Below are 20,166 nucleotides of genomic sequence, written 5' to 3' on the forward strand. Positions count from 1 at the left end.
CGGCCGATAATCGGGTTGGTGTGTGGAGGCCTTTACCCTCCCATTTTCATCTCTTTCTCTGCCCTCTTTCAAATTCTGTTTGTTCTCCTCCACCACCAAAGCCCCCCCACCCCCCAATTGTACTGACAGCGTGTCCGGTAAATATAGGACTTTTGAGTGGGAGTGCAGATTGAGCTCCAGCCGCAGGAGGCCCATGTGTTGATAAATCTAAATCAAGGCTGACAAATGACATGTGCCGAATGGGCTGGAGACACTGGGACAGGGGCACTGGGGAAAACAGAAATGTTTACACACTAACACAGGCTGATGATGTCCCCTGGTACTTGCCAAGCGCTGGGATAATTTCTCTCCTGCAAAATACCTGTGGGAGCTTTGCAGAGCTGCTTCTTAGGATGACTTTCAGCCAATCAGAGTAGCACTGAGGGAGCACGCTAGGACGTTAATTACTGCGATGATTTCCTGCGAGAGGCAGGCTGTGTTTGATTTGTGTGCGTATTTGCATGTGTGAGTGTGTGTGTGTACCTACAGAATATATTTATATATATGTTCCATCATGCCAGGGGGAGAGCTCAGCATCAATCAGTGCCTCCTTGTCCCCAAATGAGATTAAATAAGATGCCGTGCACCCTTAGAAGGAGGACTCATCACTCCTCACTTTGACCAAGTGACAAATTCTGCTGCCCTATCATTGTAATAATATAACATGTTTTCTGGCAAAAATCTAGCAGAGCATCCTCTTGATGATCCAAACTATGAGTCCTTGCCAGGACCCTGTTTTGAAGACATCAAAATTAAATATATCATATCCTAGTTTCACTTTTCTCCTTTTGTCCCCTGAGGACAAAAAGAATACAACTGGGATCTGGTTTCTATAGCAACAAAAAAGTTAACTTTGCTTTACTAGCTTACCCACAAGCAGAGAGAACAAGCCTTTCAATTATCACCAGAATATGAAAATTTTCCAAGCTCATGGTAGATTCAATACATGTCTTAGCTATGAATGCCACATCTTGTTATTTTCATATTAAGTTAGGCTACTCAGAAATTACATCAGTTGGCATGTCAGTGGTGCTATCAAAAGTTATTTTTGCCTGTATGTGCAGAGATTGTTTTAACACATCAACTATCTCTACATGAAAGGAGATCTGGATTTCTGATCTTTTGTTCTGAGAAAAAATCTTTTCAAACTTAACTTTTGTTTTTCTGTTTCTTATTTCCATTTGGAAATAAGGTATTTTGCTTTGTTGCCATGGAGTAAATTAGTTAGGTGTGGGTTACACCTGGGGCCTGTTTTGTTTAGCTTGTTTTTTTTATAAATATCTTGGTGAACCATGGAAAGTCTTGCTGCATAGTCTAGCATTACTGTAATCAAAAGTGCAGAAAACTATTGATGCATGACGAATAAGGACCACTCTGTCATTAAACTATAAAGTAGCCTGGTCTTATCTATAGTCTATTGGGCTCAGAGAAAGTGTGAGTGATTATTCTCTGCGTGACAACAGAAGCTGTGCCTTATGGTGGACTCTAATTGATTCCATAAAGAGACAGGTATTACCAGTGAGGCAAGGTGGTAATTCATTTCAGAGACAAGTGGCCCTGAGACACACTTAGAAATATACACAGCCAGCAATCGTGTGTGTGTGCATAATTGTGCGTACACAATATATTATTTGGTCACATTTAAACAATTATTAAACAATTATTATAACAAATATGTCTCCAAGTGAGCCGTGTTGATCACACAACAAATTATCAGCATGAGTGTTGCTGACTCTCTCATAATATCTTTGGATTCATAAAAGAAGATGAAATGCCATTTGTATGTGTAGGTGGATGTTTGTGTTGCTATGTGTGTGTGCGTGAGTGGGCTGGGATTATAGAAAGTCTCAGATTTGACAACTCTAAGTGACCTTCAGGCAGGAATGAATCAGCTAAAAAAGAAAATATGAAACTCTTTTCAAGTCTCGCCTACAAACTGTTTGTTAAATTCACTGTCAAGCTAACGGTTTTCATCTACCTCTGTTCTTCCAATGGAAACAAATATACCAGCAATAAGTGGACTTTTCAAACACATGGGTTTAATTCAGCATAATAACTGAGACTTTGAGCAGGCAACCACTGATCCTTTCTCCATAAAACCAGCCTTACAATTACCTTGAATATAAATAGAGAATACAGTTTCTGGATTTTAAATCTATTTTACTTCTCCACCAATGTCCAGCTAATAAGGCAAAGAGCTCAAATTAAAATCTCTGTATGGGGAAAGATTTTTCATAAATACAGTGATCACCGACTCTCAACTGAAACAGGTCAATGTAGAAAACTGTGACTGAAAAAAGAAAGAGGAAAAGGATTTTGTACACAGGGAAACAGAACTCGTCTATTCTATCACTGAATGCCACAAGTATCAAAGATTAGAAATTACCCCACAAGTTACAATCTTGAATGAAAGAGATTCTTCATATACAAGTACACTTAACTCTTCTTCCAGTGTGCTTAAGATTATATCATACCTACGTATGATCACTTTTAGCGTGGCTACAAGGTGTGTAGAACACAAAGTCTCCACTGTCTGCCAGCAGGTCACCCAAACCTCTCCATACACACTCCTACTGCCTGTCTACAAAGTACAAAATAAGACTGAGGCTTCAATCACAGAAAGCCTCCTTCAGCCAGTAACACAGAACACTCAAACAAATTGTATAACAATGAAACCTGTTGACTTTGAATCAAACCTCACATAATATGTAATATGTTGAAGTGGCTGAGCAAACTGTTTTTCAATTGTTGATCAAGCAGAAACACTGACTGCACTGTAGTATCTAACTTTTTATGAAGAATAATTGGGTATTATTCTATTAGATATGTTTCAACAAGGAGGAGAACTTTCTAGAAGAATAGTTAGACAAACACTAAAATGATTCTACTCTACATAAAAAACGAGAGAGAGTCATTTGTGCATTATATCTTGAGTCTCTCCTTTATAGACATGAAAAAGGTATTAAAGCAAGAACACTTGATGCTGCAGACAATCCAGCCAACACTGCTTCACTCAGACCAAACAAGAATTATTAAGCAGCTTAAGCAGATTTTACCTTATAATTAACTATGTGATTTGGTATTAATTAGAGGGAAAACAGAGAGACAAGGTTCACAGACAGTTTTTGAGGTTTAGTTAGTTGTGTTTATGGAGGAACAGACTCCAAAAGAGTAACAATAACAAGTTTGACACTTGACCACTGCAATGCAGAGCTACTTTAGCTTGATGGATGGCCTATACAGTAGGCACAGTATTCATGAGCACACACAGTTTTGTTTACAGTGGTGTGGAATCCAGATAGAAGAACACATATAGATTAGATTAGAGATGGCCAACCTGCAGTTCATGAGCAGGCTGCAGGAGATGTGTATATGACGAGGGTCTACTGAATGTACGATCAAACCACGACCCATTACAATTTCAGTTTTCATTGTCCTTGTCTTTGTCTGTTGACCTCTTTCTTGTGTGCCTTTAAGCAATGCCTACAGTACTCAGGCTTTGAGCAATTCTATCAAAGAGTGGTGTTTACTTCTCAGATTATTCAGTAGATTTCAAAGTCCTGAATTTTCATAACTTTGATATATAGATTTTAGCAGATTGGTGGAAAGTCCCATCTCCAAAACTTTAGAAAAACAGCTTGTTCTCATAACCGACAGCAATGATGGCCAAAACTATTAAACCCTGGGTGAGAAAAAATATAATTTTCCCTTAATAGCTTTGAGTGGGCCAGTGGTTCAGTGTTTTCATTATTTCTAACAAACCATCTGCTGCTAGCTCACACCCACCACAAATGTAAATCTGAGTGAAAGATTCAAGGCAGAGGCCCACTAAAAAGCTGTTTGCTAAACTTTGCAATTACTACAAGATGTTGCACCATCAAATCTTCAATCACACAAATGACAACTGGAGGTGTTGTAGTATTAGAAACCTGGGACTATGTGAAAGATCAAAGGGTGTAACATCACAGAAAGTAGAAACAGGTAAAGTGCCATGAAGCAGAATCTTGGTTAGATAAAAATGGCTTGAGGCACTACTGTTGTATGTGCAGAACATAAAATCTCTGCTTGTTTGTCTGTATTTTGTGATTCTTTGATTGATCTTTATCTGGCTAAAAAACTCTTGGGTCCTCAAACTGGCGGCAAGGATATTCACATTCAAATGGAAATGGCTTTGAGCAGAAAAAAAAATCAAGAAAATTTAAATTAAGTCCCTCTGAAGTTCCATATCAGCCATCCAATGTCACTGTGGTGCAGGACATTTCACAGGTAGCTCTCTCGTTCAGGAGTTAAGATGCAAATGAATCCACAATGTGCTGCTCCAAACACAGGTCGGCAGGAGGGCTCATACCAAAAAGCATGCCAGAAAACCCGCATACAACAGACATGCAAGTCCTCACACAAGCTGATTTTCTTTTCTACATTATTCAATCTTTGCTGTTTTCACTGTCTCCCATTCCTATTTTACTTCCTCTTTCCCATCCTATTAACTGCAGGCATTTAGTCTGTGTGGAATCTTGCTGCAGTACTCTCTCAGAATGCTAATATGCTGGGCTGATGTGGGTCAGGACTTAATCCTGTAGAAATGATTATCGCTGCACGGCTGGAACTTCTCCTGAAGGATATCATTACCATTCTGCACTTCTCCGCTGCACTGCACTGCACTGCACTATCATTCCCACCAACACAACCACATCACTCCAAAGAAACTGGAACAATCAAAATGAAAATTCTATACAGCTAGCACCTGACTGGGAAATACTTTATCCCTTTGTGTATTCATTAGCACATTTTGTGTGTGTGTAGACATGTATGTATTCATGTGGACATGTGCTGTATATACGGCATGCATATAGTTACTTAGGAATTACTTAATAAAGAAAATGTACAATTGATTGCCTCTGATTAAATCACAGGGATAAAGGTAGGATGGGCATGTGACAAAATATAATTACTGTGTCATATAGCTTTACAATTTTACCATGTTTATTGACTGCCTCTGTCCAAACCTAATAAGAGAAGAATCAATTTAAATTGTGTTTTAAAATTATCATTGGTTAGTTCGGGACATGACTTTTTGATGAAAATATCACAAAAAACAAGCGAGCTACACTTCTGCTGAGCAATCAGTTTAATCAAAATGTGCACGATTTGTCATTTCAACCACAACGGGGCAGTGATTAGAATGGGTCTGTGACTGGAAGATCACTGGTTTGCCAGAACGGCAGAACAATATCTGGGCGGTGAAAGTAAAATAGCAGCCCATTTACCTCCCTCATTGCCACCACTGTGGTGCCCTTGAGCAAGGCCTTTAACCCAAACTACTGCTCAGTGCACTCCTGCAAAAGATAGCTGGGCTTATGGTGAAACCTCTCTGAATAAATAAGAGGTTAAAAAAAACACAAAACCTTAATTTATCAGGTAACTTTAGCTAAATCTGACCTAACTTCCCTACATTTTGCCTGGTCTTACTATGGTGTATGAAATGTTACAGGCACACCAAAGGGGAGGCGACTCCAGGGGCAGGCCTAGAACATATGAGAGAAATATTGTATATACTGCATATTGTTATATATATTGGCTGGCATGGGAGTATCTCACCGTTCCACAGGAAGACCTGAACGATGTGGCTGTGGACAGTCATTCTTTAATCTGGCATCGTAGTGTGTTTCTGTTTGCATGCATGTGTGTTTGTTTCCTTGTGTGTTCACCAGTGCGTGTGCAAGCTGTTAATTCACAGAGGTGAAAATCCAAGCTACCTGCTGAGCATGGGGATTCTGGGTAATGGAAAAGTTATTTGTTTCACAAATAGAGTTAAAGCCAAAAGGGAATACTGTTGTTCTGTTGGAAATAACATGAGTGCATGCTTGAACAACCACACATAGAAGACGAGGGAGCCTGAAACACAGCATTAGACTGCACAGTGCTACACTATATATTATATAAATACACTGTATATATTATTATGTATATATTTTTTCTCTTTAACTGCAACCATAAAGCTCAGCCTAACATATTAGAGATACAATACGCTTACTCTTAAATTACTTTCAATTTAATCACTCACTGGTGAGTAAGGTGTATAGAGAGGTTAAAACACAATTTATTTTTAAAACTTAAAAGGAAAAGTAACAAAGGGAAACATGGAGGTCCAGCTATTTCACTACTGTGCTAGAAATAAGGTGAACTTTGATACATTTCCTTCAGATGAGGATAGTAAATTAAAGTATATATGAAGACTACTTATCCACCACTTTGGCTTCAGTGGAAAAAACCCTCAGACTTAACACATTTATTCTGGTGATGAGAATCACAAAAGAGGGGGACGGAAAGGGCGATGGAGCTGGAGAGAGAAAATAGTAGCAGGGGTCCCAAACCAATGGGCGGCAAAGAATGTGATGAGGAGAAACACCACAAAAGAGTGAAAGTGACAGATTACTTGTGAAACAAGGCATGATATGGAGGGCCTGTTCTCCTGACGAGAACAAGAGATGAGGTCAGAGGAGTCCTTGTAAGCCTGGCTACACTTGCACATACGTAAAGGTGACTAATTTTCTCATTTTCCAGTTGAGGACAAAGAGTTGTAATGGCTCTCTCCGGCTGAACTCTGTGATGGAGCCCCACATTATGCCCCACTCGATCCACAGTTGTTCTCAGTCTGCCTCACTCTTAAAGGTCACACAGGAAACTGCCAACACACAAAAGGTCATATTATCTCTAATAAGGGAGTGCATGCGATTAGAAACGCTGCTGAGTAATGGGTAAAGTAAATTTGGGATAATATAGTAGAAAGTCAGTAAAGTGAAGTCAAATGCTTGCTTTTATCCAAAGCCACTTACAATAAGTGCATTCAGCCATGAGGATACAACCCAAAATTACAGGAATCATGGAAGTACAACTTCATCAAGTATGCTTAACTGCTTCAAGTGCTATTGCCTGCCTGGTCACACCTCTTATGGAAAAGGTCACGTTTATATAACGATTCTCAATACTTAAAGGACCAGTGTGTAGGATTTAGTGCCATCTAGTGGTTAAGTTTGCAGGTGGCAAACAACTGAACAGCACTCGCCTTCCAAGTATGTAGGAGAAACTATGGGACGAGGACTCACTCCCTCTCCAGATAAAAATCTCTCATTCTAAGGTAACGAAAACACAATGATTCTTATTTTCAGGTGATTATACATAATGAAAACATACCTATGAATATTGTTTTCCATTTCTGCCAATAGATCCTCCTAAATGTTACACACTGGACCTTTAGGGGTGCATAAATAGTTTAATAAATTAGAGTACAGAAGAAGGTGTTGAGATATAGAACAGAAAATAAAGTATAAATACTCACACTTTAATGTTTATATCCAAGGATGTTTAGTGACAGTAACAAGCTTTTAGTTATAGAAATTAAAGAGAAAAACCTTTAAAAAGTGCCTCTAAGTAATTAAAAATTAAGTAAACAAAGAAAAAGAAGATATAATTAAACTTCAGAGTGCTAAAATCAAAATAGTATTTTCACATTAAATTTTGCACGTTTAAAAATAAATAAATAAAAACCATTCTGCAGGCTGTTGGAGGCACAGACTAATGAGTCTTCACAACAGGCAGATTTTGATGTCAGCAGGCAGCGCTGGACAGATGGTGAGAGCTTTACAGGAATTTAAAGAACACCTCATCTGAGTGTTGACATAGACAGTGACAGAAACCTGAGATGAGAGTAAGAGAGGAGCGGAGACAGGAAGTGTGTGACAATGTCTCATGGTCACCATTAGACCTTAAAGAGTGACTTAAAATCCATTCTTGCTATTAACAAGTTGTAATGATTAAACAACAAAATAGATAATTTATTAGTGCCCTTCAAAATGACTCATGGAATACTCCACTGTTTGATCTGCCACGATGTGATTGAGATCTGGTTACATTTAGGTAACTATAATTAAATATTGCCATCATGGTTAAAAGCTGACCATTGGTACAATATGGGACACCTCTTCTGCCTTTGCTACCAAACATGTATTATAACATACAGTCAATTGTTATAATACATTTTCAATGCAGAAATATTTCTATAGAGGACTACTTTTTTGAAACTGATCAGTGCTGACATATTCTTGGGAAGGACATTGTCCTGACCAGATAGATCAACATGTAACCATGTAACTTGAATGCAGGGACAAAAAAAAAAAAAGCGTCTCCTCAAAGACATTGCCATTATCCCCTCTCCTTGACAGTGAGAGTTTATCACAATGAAAGCTGTTTAGAGTTATCTTATATAACATTGATGATGATGGTGATGATAATGCAGCACTTGGGTTAAGGGTGTACTCAGGATACTAAATAGAACACTTTCTGTTTTGGTTTGATTTTCAAGCGGTATAATTGCACATGTACGTCTCTGCTGCATTATCAGCGTGTCTGATGCACATGTGAGGCTCATTAGGTCTGGCCTAAAATTCAGACTGAATTGTTTCAGACTTTCAGTTTGAAAATAGTTTAACTTTAACATATTCAATTGTGGCTTTGTCACTGGTGCTGCCAAATACATATCAGGCACTGCCTTATCTAATAACCAGTCTTAAAAGTAATGACTTTCCTTGCTGATATAAACAAGTAACCATGACTGATTTCAGTGGCTGGTCCTTGATAATATTACTATGGTAAACAAAGCAAGCTTTTTACTACTGTATGAATCTCATGTGATAAAGAGAAGGAAGGTATAAGAAAGAGAAGACTAAATTTAAAGCAATGGGGAGTGATACTGTTAGAGCCAGGACTAATCCAGAATGTGGAGGTTTTGGTAGATTGTGTGGATTTACCTAATCTGAGTGAAAAGAGGCAATATATAACAATGGAAAGGATCTTAGTTCAGAGATAGCGAGGGAGCTTGCTCCTACTGTCACAGTCTGTAGCCCGAATCATGAAACTGTGATAAGAGCACATACTGTCGAGAAGGGAGCGAGGAAGCCGGCTTTTATCAAAACCAATCCATACTCTTAATCTCCCACACTGAGTCACCGATATCAATATTAGTTAGCCAGTTAAGTGGTCATAATACCACTATGGATGTGTTATTCTGACATGGGGCCAGTGTTATTAGCCCACAGGAATGACAGTTCAAAGATAGATCATGACTTTTACACAGCTAATATGTGGCTTTAGCAGTCTGACAAATCGAGCAAATACCTACCAAAGTCAGTGTTCATGGTTTAAAATTCCCCCTTTGTGCTTCCCCTGCCAGTGTTTCTGCTGGTGGACAACACTGGTGTCAAGACAAAGATACCCATTTGATTTCACTAACTCAGATAGCGAAAGAACTTAAGAATACAGTTTTTCCCAGAACAAGGACTTTGAATTTTGTCACCCATCTGTAACACTGTAGTCGTGTCAAGAAAGGATTGCTTCATGAGAATTGCGAAGAAAAATTATTACAGTGACCAAGCGCTCCCATGACAAACTTATTTAGTTTTGTTGTGGACATTTTTCCTGATAAAGCGTAAGGTGGCATTAATGTGGAAAACAAAAAAAACAAAAAAACGATATATACATGCAACAGTAAGTGTGCACCCACACACAAACACATAAAACACACAATCCCAGCTGCACGGTTATTGCCTAGTAACCCAAGAAGGGTTTTTTCTTTTGTTTCAAAGGGGATAATTATTACCACGGAGGGTAGTTATTAAGGAAAGTAAAGCTTATACTTAAAATGCCTATTCTTCCATTGTTTAATACTAATAACACATTTCAGGGGTTGAAGAGAGTAGTTAGGGAGGAAGGAAAGAAGCAGGAGGAAAAAAGAGCAGACAAGAGGGGAGAAATTGCAAGGAGAGGCGAAAATAGCTAAAGTAAATGAGGGTTTCTATCATCCTTTCACTGGGTAAATTACAGTAAAAAAAATGTTTATCTGTTTTTTTATTTCAAATTTACCACAATTTCTCTCTCTCTAAACAGTTTCCTGGACATTAGTGACAACAACAACCAATGTGAACAAAAAAACATCAGCTAATTTCAGCTGGTCATACTTTCCCGTAAGCATCCCCCCAGGCAAGCACCAGCCATTAGCTTCTGTTCTTTAAAATAAAGTCAGTAGCAGCAGCCAATCACAGCCAATCCAACAATGTTTAATAACAAAATTGAGGATAATTATCTGCCTAAAACAGTGTTTATCCATAAAATTATGCAAATCATGCACTAACCACTTCTATACTGCTGCTGTTACTCTGCTCTGCAGTATGTTTTGATTTACTGTACAATGTGTGACTGCTATGTGGAGGGAGTAAAAGAGAGATAGATAGAGAGAGAGAGAGAGAGAGAGAGGAAGGGTAAAAAAAGACTGGAGAGAAAGGGAAACAAGAAAGACAAAGATAGAGAAAGTCCATTAACACACTTGTAAATGAGTCTCAGCTATTTACCCCACGCTGGGCCTCTCGAATTACTGACTGTGTTCAGGATGCAAATTGCAGATGGCAATTAAAGATGAACCGTTTGCACAGACACACACACACACACACACACACACACATGCACATGCACCAATGTAAGCTTGCATACGCAGCTCTCCCCAAGGCAGCAGTTTAGTGCAGATCTACTGATCTCCATAGCAACATTCACTGCCGTGGGCGATGGTGACATCATGAAGATTGATTGTCATAAAAAAGGCAACAGTACAGCAGAAAGAGGGCAACTGTAATAGAGGTGTTAGCCGAAGCGCAATAGTGCTTCTCGCTGCTGGATGAAGCCGCAGCCTCTGGCTGGGGGTCTTTGGTTAATGAAGAACAAACATGTGCGAAGGGCATCAGCTGGTCTCCAAAATACCAAGCAGTGAGGATGGAAAGATTGGCTTATGTAACACAGAGAAAGAGAAGGAGAAAGATAGAGAGCTACTGTAGATAGCTCTCTGGGGTTCAAATGCTCAGTGTGATCCCTCTCCTCTCTATTTATCCTCCCTCCTCCTCTGTTTCTCCCATCCGTCTCCTTATCTTTTTCTGTCCGACAACCTCCTCTCAACCCTTCTTTTCGTGTCTCTCTTCACACCATTGACTGATCTCCCTCTCTTTCTGCTTACTCTTTTACCCCTCACTCAACACCAAAGCTTGGTGTGGCATGGTGACTAACTCCCTCGTCCAGATACGGCTACCCGCTTGCCGGAAATATCAGAGAACTGAAGTTTGGAAGTTCTGCCTCGTTTTTCTCTCTCCACCCTGCCTAGTTTTTTTTTGGCACTTGTTTTTCTTCATTTTTCTGTTACGTAAGACAGACAGAAGTGGAGCAAGCTTCAAAGTGAATGGCAAAGCTGCCTTTTCCCCTGCTCGCTTTGCTGTTCATGCATGTCATTCCAGTGCCAGCTCCCTCTCCCCTTTTCCCTCTATCTCTCTCTATCCTCGTCTTTCTTTTCTCACATCCCCGTCCTTCCTCCATATTTTCTTATTACTGTACATTCATCTGCACCTATTGGGACAATTACTAAACGTTCACTGTATTTGCTGTATGCCGAGTCACTGTTTCAGATGACATCCCCTGATCTTGTGATTAACACCTTGACCAAACAGAGGTGGCAGTGACCGGAGGAAGAGGATAAAAGGGCAGTTTCTGGAAGCCTCTGAAAAGGAGACTGGTCTCATTATGTCTGCCTCTTCCTCCTGTCTGCTCTTCTTGTAAAAAATACAGAGTGATGCAGGGATGAGTGGGGGGCTCCTTCTCTTTGATTACCTGTCAGTGAACTTGAGCATCAGAGGCAGACTAGTTAAAAGCTACCATTACCTAAATCCTCTCTTTAAAGACATCCCTTGGCATAAAAGGTGGAGAAACCCCTCACCGGTGACTGACTTAACACAACTGCTCAGGACAGCCTGGATAATGGCTGTGGTACAAGTACACAGAGAGACACACATGCACAAACACATGACTGACAAAACTGAATACACACACTGACAGTAAGCATAAAGTTGAGCTCAGGCCAGAGAGAGAGAGAGGAGGCAGATCTGTTGCCTTGTGGACCTGACACGCTTAACAGAAAATGCTGACAAAAACCGACTGTTGCGTCACCTCACATCACCTCACATCCTCTAAGTAGCACTTAAGCACACAGCAAAGTCTGCAGAAGACAATGACGCCAATGTGCATGCTCATTCTGCATATGAATGACAAGAAAGAACAAGTCAGTAGTTTGTGTTTTCTACTTAAAAAAATATATAAAGAGCTTATTATATTATTGAAGTTTAACTTCTGAACAGTTTATTGTGTAATTTAAATACTATAAGAAGACTTATACATAGAATAAGGTTATGTTTATATTTACTGATATTCTGTCTTTAAGTGGAAGAATACAGATATTTTTATTATTTATGACAGGTGACAGTGCCATAAGGCAGTTTGTAGTGTGCATGAGTAAAAAAGTTGTAGACAACTACAACTCTTTTAGGGGAAGCGCTGTGTTCTAAACCTTCAAAAAAAACCTCATTAAGTGCTCTCCCTGCCTCTTGGACTTATGGAGTACACTGGTTTAATATACAAAAAAGTTGGATTTAATTAAATGGAACACAAGTCAAATCTAAGACAATCCTTTGCAGACTAAGTGGGATATGAACTGAGAATCCATCAGATAAAAAAGTTGGTACTGTCACTGTAAAAGTTTTGCTTTGCTTTGCACTGCTGTTCTGTGCTGCCTGTGGAAGACGTAAAAGGCAAGAATTAAGGAGAAACTGCACTAAATGGTCTGAAATCACTGCTTTACTGCGCTGAGCAGCCAGTCAGACAGCTCTTTCTCACCGCACATTCAACATGCTGAATTGGCTGAACGGCTGCTGATAAGGTCTATTAAAACCAGCAATGCTGGACACACCGCTAAAACTACAGCAACTGAAAGGCAGTGCCTGACAGTCCAACATCAGCCTGGTGCCTCAGAGAGACAATAACCAGCAGCCTGGTTTGAATCAAGAGCAGGTTCACTCCTTTCTCATATCTTCTTACTAGCCTCACTGGCTGTGGTGGGCAGCAATAAACAAGCAGCTGTATGTGATGCACAGTGGGGTGTTGTGTCTGTCTTTATTGCCTGCTATGTGCTGCTGTTTCTGTCTTTGCCTTTGTGCTTTTTCTCATTCCCCCCTCTCCCTTTCCTGTTAGGCATGTGTAGAGGCACTGTTAGTTCATTTATCATACTGCAGGCTCCTGCTCTCAGCCCCAGACTCAGTGATTAATGATGACCGTTCACACACTTAAACATTCAGCTTTGTTTCGCTGACACACTAGTTACCATAACAGTCACCATGGGTTACTTAACGCTGGGTCACTGTGGGACTCAAACCAAATTGAATGACGAACGTTTTTTCTCCCTCCCGTATCTGCTGCGTGACCTTTAAGGGCTGGTTTTCAATGTAAATTAAATTCATTGGCGGCGCCTCGGTAGCTCACCTGGTAGAGCTGGAAAGCTGCAGCAGCCATGGGTTTGAATTCAACCCAAGTGATCCCCTGTCTCTCTACCCACTTTCATGTCTATCTTCAGCTGTCCTATCTAAGAAAGAAAAATGTAATTTATCACAAAAAATTAACATGTGTACACAGACACTGCCAGTTGTTCCATGGCCCTTCTGCCCCCCTCCATTAAACATATATATGTGTCCTTGTTTAATTAAAATGCAACACCCTCTACTGATTTCATCTCATTTAATGAATAATGTGACCATTTCAAACCATGAAGGGAGCAGTTAGACTACATGCACCTGTGTTTTTCATGGATACTCCATAATGTGCGTATGACTCGTTTTCACTGAAAAAAGAGAGTGAGAGGAACTGTCAGAGGTTAAAAGATTGTGTTTGTGTGTGTGTGTGTGTGTGTGTGTGTGTGTGTGTGTATGTAATATACAGAGAGACAGAGAGGACGAGAGAGATAGAGTAATTTAGTGAAGTGACTCTGCTTTGACCTTTAGTAACTCTCCAGAGCAATGCCAATTTCAATTTCACCCTTCTCTATGGAAAAGGTGACATGTCTAGTGTCACAGCTAGGTGTTCAAGATCAAGCATGTCTCCAGTATTGTGGACTTCCTAAAGAGAAGGGAAGAGAAGAGAAGATGGAGTGATAACCACTTCAACAGACTTCAGATGACAGCTGCTCAAATGTTCAAGCAAGGTATGTGAGGCAGTGAGGAGAAAAGAGGTAAGGGATGAAAGGATGAAGGCACAGAAAAAAAGGAAGGGTGAGAGCAAGAGCATGGATAAGGGCTGAAGAATCAGGATGGGGAAAACTGAGGTGTTATATGTGTACAGTAGGTTTATAGAGTGTGCAAGAGCATATTTCCAATTGAAATGACAAAAGTCAAAGCTACAGCAGGTTTTTATAGAGGGAGTATGATAACAAAAAACAAAAAACAAAGATATAGCCTGCGGAGCCTGTGGGTACTTCTGGTGCACCTCACTGCTTTACCTGCTGGCCAGCCAGTCACATGCTAGTATTGGCTGGCCATGAAAGCCTGCCAGCTTATCTTTGCTACTTGCCTGTTAGCAGGCTAGCTAGCTTGCAAACCACTGACATCTGATGACTGAATAAAAACCCTATAGTACCTTTACTTTGAGCAGATTATACTCTGCCATTTCAGGAGCTCCCGGTTAGCTCAGTTGGTAGAGCTGGCGACTCATATACGGAGTTGCTGCAGCGGCCTGGGTTCAAGTCTGACCTGTGGCCCTTTGCTGTGTGTCATCCTCTCTCTACCCAGCTTTCCTGTCTCTCTACAGCTGTCCTATCAAATTAAAGTCATGAAAAAGGCCAAAAAAATATATACTCTGGCTATTTTTTTGTCAAAGTTGACTCCACATGAAAGCCCTGCATAGATATACTTCACTTACAAGTTAATTCACTGATTGGAGGGATTCTACTGAAAAAAAACAAACCCTGTTAATCTTACAGTTTGGTGTCTTGGCCAGCTGACAGATGTTTCCAAATTATGAGTAAAAGAAGATGGAGGTAATTGGGCAGGAGAGAGTGGAATCAGAGTGGGACCCTGTTTGTCTGAGCTTTTCAAAAACATATTGCTAAAACTAAAAATCACGAATGTCAGGATCTTTGAGTGTAAGTCTACTACAACTGTTGGCTGACAGTGGAGAATGTGTGTGTCTGTGAGTGTGCATGGCTGTTGTTCATGTGTGTGCCTCTACACATGTTGAAGTTAAGTAGATATAGGAGTCATCTCCCTCCTGTCCCCATCCCGTGCTGTTTGGGTACTGTTCTCTGAAATAATTGATTTTAATTCCTTTCCACTAGAGTGCACCCATCTGCTGGCTTTGGGAGACAGTAAAATCCTCTATCAGTTACAATTATACCTCAGTTACAGAGGACTGTGCTGCAAGTGTGTGTGTGAGAGAGATCTACCCACCCTAACTTGTGCATGGGGATGTGTGAATATTTGTGCATGTGTGTGTGCATGATGAAGAGGGAGAGCAACGTGAGAAAGAGAGATGCGCAAAGTGGAGTGCTGCGTAAGCGTGAGCGTGAATTCCTCAACCCCTTCCTCTGGGACAGTGAATCCATGACAAATCATCCCAAGGGAATCAACACCAAGTCAGAGAGTCTGTGTGTGGGTGGGTGTGTCTGTTTTAAATTAGGAGCTTTGTGTGGTAAGCCACATACTGCAACTGTGTATGTATTTTTGCGTAGCTGTGTCTCACAAACCCCACACACAAATGTGAAACCCCACAATGTGAATCATTCTCCTGTTCTGGAGAGGTGGAAGTGGACTGCACCAACTCACCACTGGGGGACAGCAGAAAATCTGGCAACAGAGAAACTGGATGGCTACTGAAAAAAATCCAAACCATCCTACACAACCTTGATTTTGTCTCTACATTGAAAATGTCAAGATGTCTGAAAAGTAATATTTGTGACGGAGAAACTGGCCGACTTTCAGTATTCGCACAGTCACACGTCCCAGAGGACTCCTGAAGCCCTGAAGCCTTGTAGATCTGTGATGATAGCAGCACACACTCGCTGCTGGTGGTGTTGTGGTTTAGTGTGTGTAGTCTTTGAGTGACAGAATCTTGGCTGTTCGGGAGAAAGGGGACACAGTGGCAGAGACAGGCAAGGAGACCCTTGGAGAGCAGGGGAAGGGACACTCTGACAAGACCCCCCCCCACCCCCCCTCTCCTGAGACAAACAAACTCTCTCTCATACCCCGTGTCCATTTCGCTGCCATCATTTTCTCTCAATGTACCCAGTTCCTCTCTTTACTCTGACAACCCTCTTTGCTTCTATGAACACTCTCGCTTCCTCTTTTACTCCTTTTTGTGGACTTTTGTGTTCGTCTCTCTGCATCATCCTCTTTGACTTTCCACTACATCCCTGCTACGCGTCCTCTGCGAGAGTTTATGTAACACATGTTTTATTTATGTCTGCGTGTGTGTATGTGTAAAGCTGGATGCAATGGCGGCTGTCTGAGACCTGCACTGGTTGCGGCAGCAGAGGAGATAAAATGGGGCTGTGTTTCCCGGCAGTGTTGCAGATTTATCTCTCTGCTTAAGGCTCTGATTTTACTGCCCATCCACTAGCCTCCACTGGATCCCATCTTTTTCTTTCTCCTCCTCTCTCTATCTCCTACTTGCCACAAGAGACCGGCCTCTCTCTGCACGTTCTGGCTACCGTAAATCTGCCACGTTGCTTCATAAAGCTGCTTAGGGCATGACTCAACAAATATTAAGAAAGAGGAGAATAAATAAATAAAGCTAAATAAAAGAGAAACTTTCGTCTGGAGGGAGAGACACCTTTTCTGCACACAAAATGGAGCCCGGCTGTAAAATATTTACCTTGGTGTCTCTCTGCTTTAGATGCTCTGCTGGGAGTCTGTGGGGGCTCGCTGCACGACATAACAGACACTTTTTCTTTCTCTCCTTATCTGCCTTCCTTATGACTCTCTTTCTGCCATGGTATTGCCATGTCCTTGTGCACCATACCATTAGAGGGGAACTCCACTGATTTACACATCAAGCTCAATTTACTTGTCATAGGGAGTACTAATTATCCAGTTTTATAGTGTCTTCTATGGCTCTGGAGGAAGTTTTGTTAAGTCTGCAAAAATAACCTTAGTGATGTCACCTGGGTTATCTTGGGCCTAGCGACAAACTGCATTAAAAAGAGGTGTATTTACCAGGCATGGAGGGTTTAACACCACTGAGTTTTTGGAGCTTGACTGAATGGGTGCACACATTTAGACCATTCTTCGTCTCTCACAAGTCTCTAAATCACTGTGCACTGAAACACACACAGACACTCCACAACACATGTAAACACTTACACAGCATACGTGAGAAGGAACTAATAGCTGCTACAAAGTTATAGAGGACAACCCAACCCTTTCCTAAAAATCCCAGCAGTATCAAGATAGAGACACACAACACAAATAGCTGCATTCATGCATGGGTGAGACAATGCTGACATGTGAGGCCATGCTTGTCAGTTTATCAACAGCAGCAATTCTTCACTCTTGATCAGCCAACCGTGGAGGCATTTTAAATGAACTACCTGAGATTCCAACAGCATCAGATAGAAGACAAAAGGTAACCAGTGAGTTATTGGGCCTTCTTTGTCTCCCTCCCCAGATGCCTTTCTTTCTGTCACATACTCATCCAATCCCTTTCTGCTTTCCAGACCTCTCAGTCTTGTCCGATCGACTTCACCATGACAGACACATAAGCCATTCGTAGAGCAGCGAGCGCCATGTGGACAGCGGACTGTGCCCAGAAATCAAGCAATATGCTGTCACAGAAAAAAACAAAAAAACAAACAACCACACACACTATATTCACTCACGCACGCACGCACACATGATAGGCCCATCGTGACCCCACGTCAAAGAAGACAAACAACGGCGACTGAAAGCAGCCGCGTTTCCATGTGGCGAGCCAGCGTATGGAACCCTGGCACCATATGGGCTCTTCATTGTTGACAAAACAGCCTTAGGGACATTAGCGCCCACCATTTGCATATATGGAAAATACTTTTACAATTGTTTTTTTCTTTCTTGCTGTTTTCTCTAGCAAATAAAAGTGCCATCATCAATCTGTGTTCAGTGCCTGGAGGTCTGTTGGAGAGGATTTGTAAAGTCATCCATTTCCTGTCATTTGTAAATGACACAGATTGTACTGACTGCTGCTGGAGGAAATCCCATGATGCTCTTACCTAGCTGCAGCTCCATGTTGCTAATCTTGTTTTCAGAGGGAAACAGGATCTTTGGTGGCTTGTCGGTCAAAGGTGCTGAAAAGAAGAAAAGACACAATTTAAATATAGTATGAAACACGACAAACAAACAATACAGGCAAACTGCCTTCGATGAGGAATAGTGAGGATTCAGAGACAGAATTGATGTCCTATCTCCAACTGAACCTCCTTTTAAAAATGAATAAATGCTCTTCCCTTTCTGTCTGTCCTTATTCCTCTCACTCTCCCAACCCTGCTCTTTGTCTCTTTGATGTCTCTGGTGTCTATAGACCTTGGGTTGCATTCATTCTAATCATAAATTAATCACCGCTTTGCCCAGAACATGCCACCATTTAATCTGTTAGTGTTAGAGTGTTAGGTATTTGAAGAGCCATCATGGAGTGTCTGTGTGTGTGTGTGTGTGTGTGTGTGTGTCTGAGTGAGAGGGAGCAGCTGATGCTCTAATGATGCTAATCATCCATACGGCGGATGTCAGGCCTGCTGCTGAAGTCCTTCCTCTGGGGAATGCCAGAACAAGGAGCAGTTTTATTGTTGTTAAAAGCATTTGTGTGTTATGCAAGAAAGGCTGCGCTCTTTAGAGTTGAAGGGTGAAGAGAACATAAAGAGGGTCTTGTATGTACATGACTAAACAGTAACATGAGGGGAGAGAAATGGAGGGGTGGTGTCTATGTGTTAGATGTCTTGATCACGGGGTACTTCATCTCGCACTCAGAAAGACATAAACAACCTTTGCATATGTTTTTTTAATGCTTTTTTTTGTTAGTTTGATACAACAATTTTGACCCATTGCTCGTAAGCACTTCAACAGAGTGTTCTGAGGTTAAAACACTTATATCAAAGCACAATTATTTTAACATTGGTGTGGGTTTAAACTGTATCAAAGCATTGTCGGCACAGTTAAATACACATAAGCCAAAGAGCTCCTGGCTAACCTAATAAATAAATAAAATTCAATGCTGACTTTACTTTCATTATGAATGTATATTGTATGTATGCATGTTACAGTTGTGTTTCTGAAACATACTACACTGCAAATCCATCAGGACCAGATTGTGTGGCACGTTTTTGTTGCGGTATTTTTTAATGTGAGGATATATTTTCTTGTGTGTGAGTGTTGCCAGTGTGGTTGAATGTGCCCACATTTTTAGAGCTGATTGTTGGCAGTTTCTGTCTGTGCAATTACTCTGGACCAACAACAAAAAGTCATTACCATGACAAGTTGTGACCGTTAAGTCAGTTACATGCCAGTGTTATTGCTAATGCTAATTAGCAAGATTTCTCAAAGTTTGCAAAAAAAAAAAAAAAAAGGAAAATGGAAATATTTATTGAAGTCTACCACTGTCCAGGACTAAACCAACTTAATCAAATATAACGGAAAGTCATTCTTTCTCAGATTTGGCATATTCAGTGATCCATTCAAACCTACAACACATTTTTTTGTTGCTATGGCATTACATCATGAGGAAGAATTGGGGCATGTTAAGCTCATTATAGCCCACATTTCTCTGCTAGCAAGCATGACATGTTTGATATAATTGCAGGTCTTGGAATTTCTTCTTCTATATTAAAATGAGTGCAGAACTTGACCTTTATAGTTATACCACAGTGCTTATGAGGCTAAAGATAAACATGAAATTTACTGGAATAAAACTTGTTTGGCATATAGAATGTTAGCTTGCAGGTATATCTATGTGCACAGTGACCTGAATGTATTTGTTTATGGTAATAACTCTATACATTACAGTTTTACAGTATGATCAGATAACAGGGTCATAACCTTTGACCATTGGTACAGCAGCACACAACACAGTGAAAAAAACAAGCACACACAGAGCATCCAATTATATTCACTAAGGAGGCAAACACTAATTCTGCACTTCCTAAATCAGCTATGAAGACAAAAAAAAACATTTAGTGCTTTATTGAATAAAACAGAG

The 20,166-nt window shown here is 40.6% G+C and overlaps 1 protein-coding gene across 1 annotated transcript in view; it reads right to left on the bottom strand.

Annotated features, from left to right (window-relative positions):
• Window positions 1-20,166, bottom strand: part of il1rapl1a (interleukin 1 receptor accessory protein-like 1a) — a 90,454-nt gene that overhangs the window by 33,279 nt on the left and 37,009 nt on the right. Inside the window, exon 5 of the mRNA XM_035677071.1 lies at window positions 18,191-18,265. Within this exon, the coding sequence (XP_035532964.1) occupies window positions 18,191-18,265 (75 nt within the window). The remainder of the gene's footprint in view (window positions 1-18,190; window positions 18,266-20,166) is intronic.

Source organism: Morone saxatilis, unplaced genomic scaffold (genome assembly GCF_004916995.1).
Source record: "Morone saxatilis isolate NCDOM2014 unplaced genomic scaffold, NCSU_SB_2.0 Contig5, whole genome shotgun sequence".
NCBI classification, from domain to species: Eukaryota; Metazoa; Chordata; class Actinopteri; family Moronidae; genus Morone; species Morone saxatilis.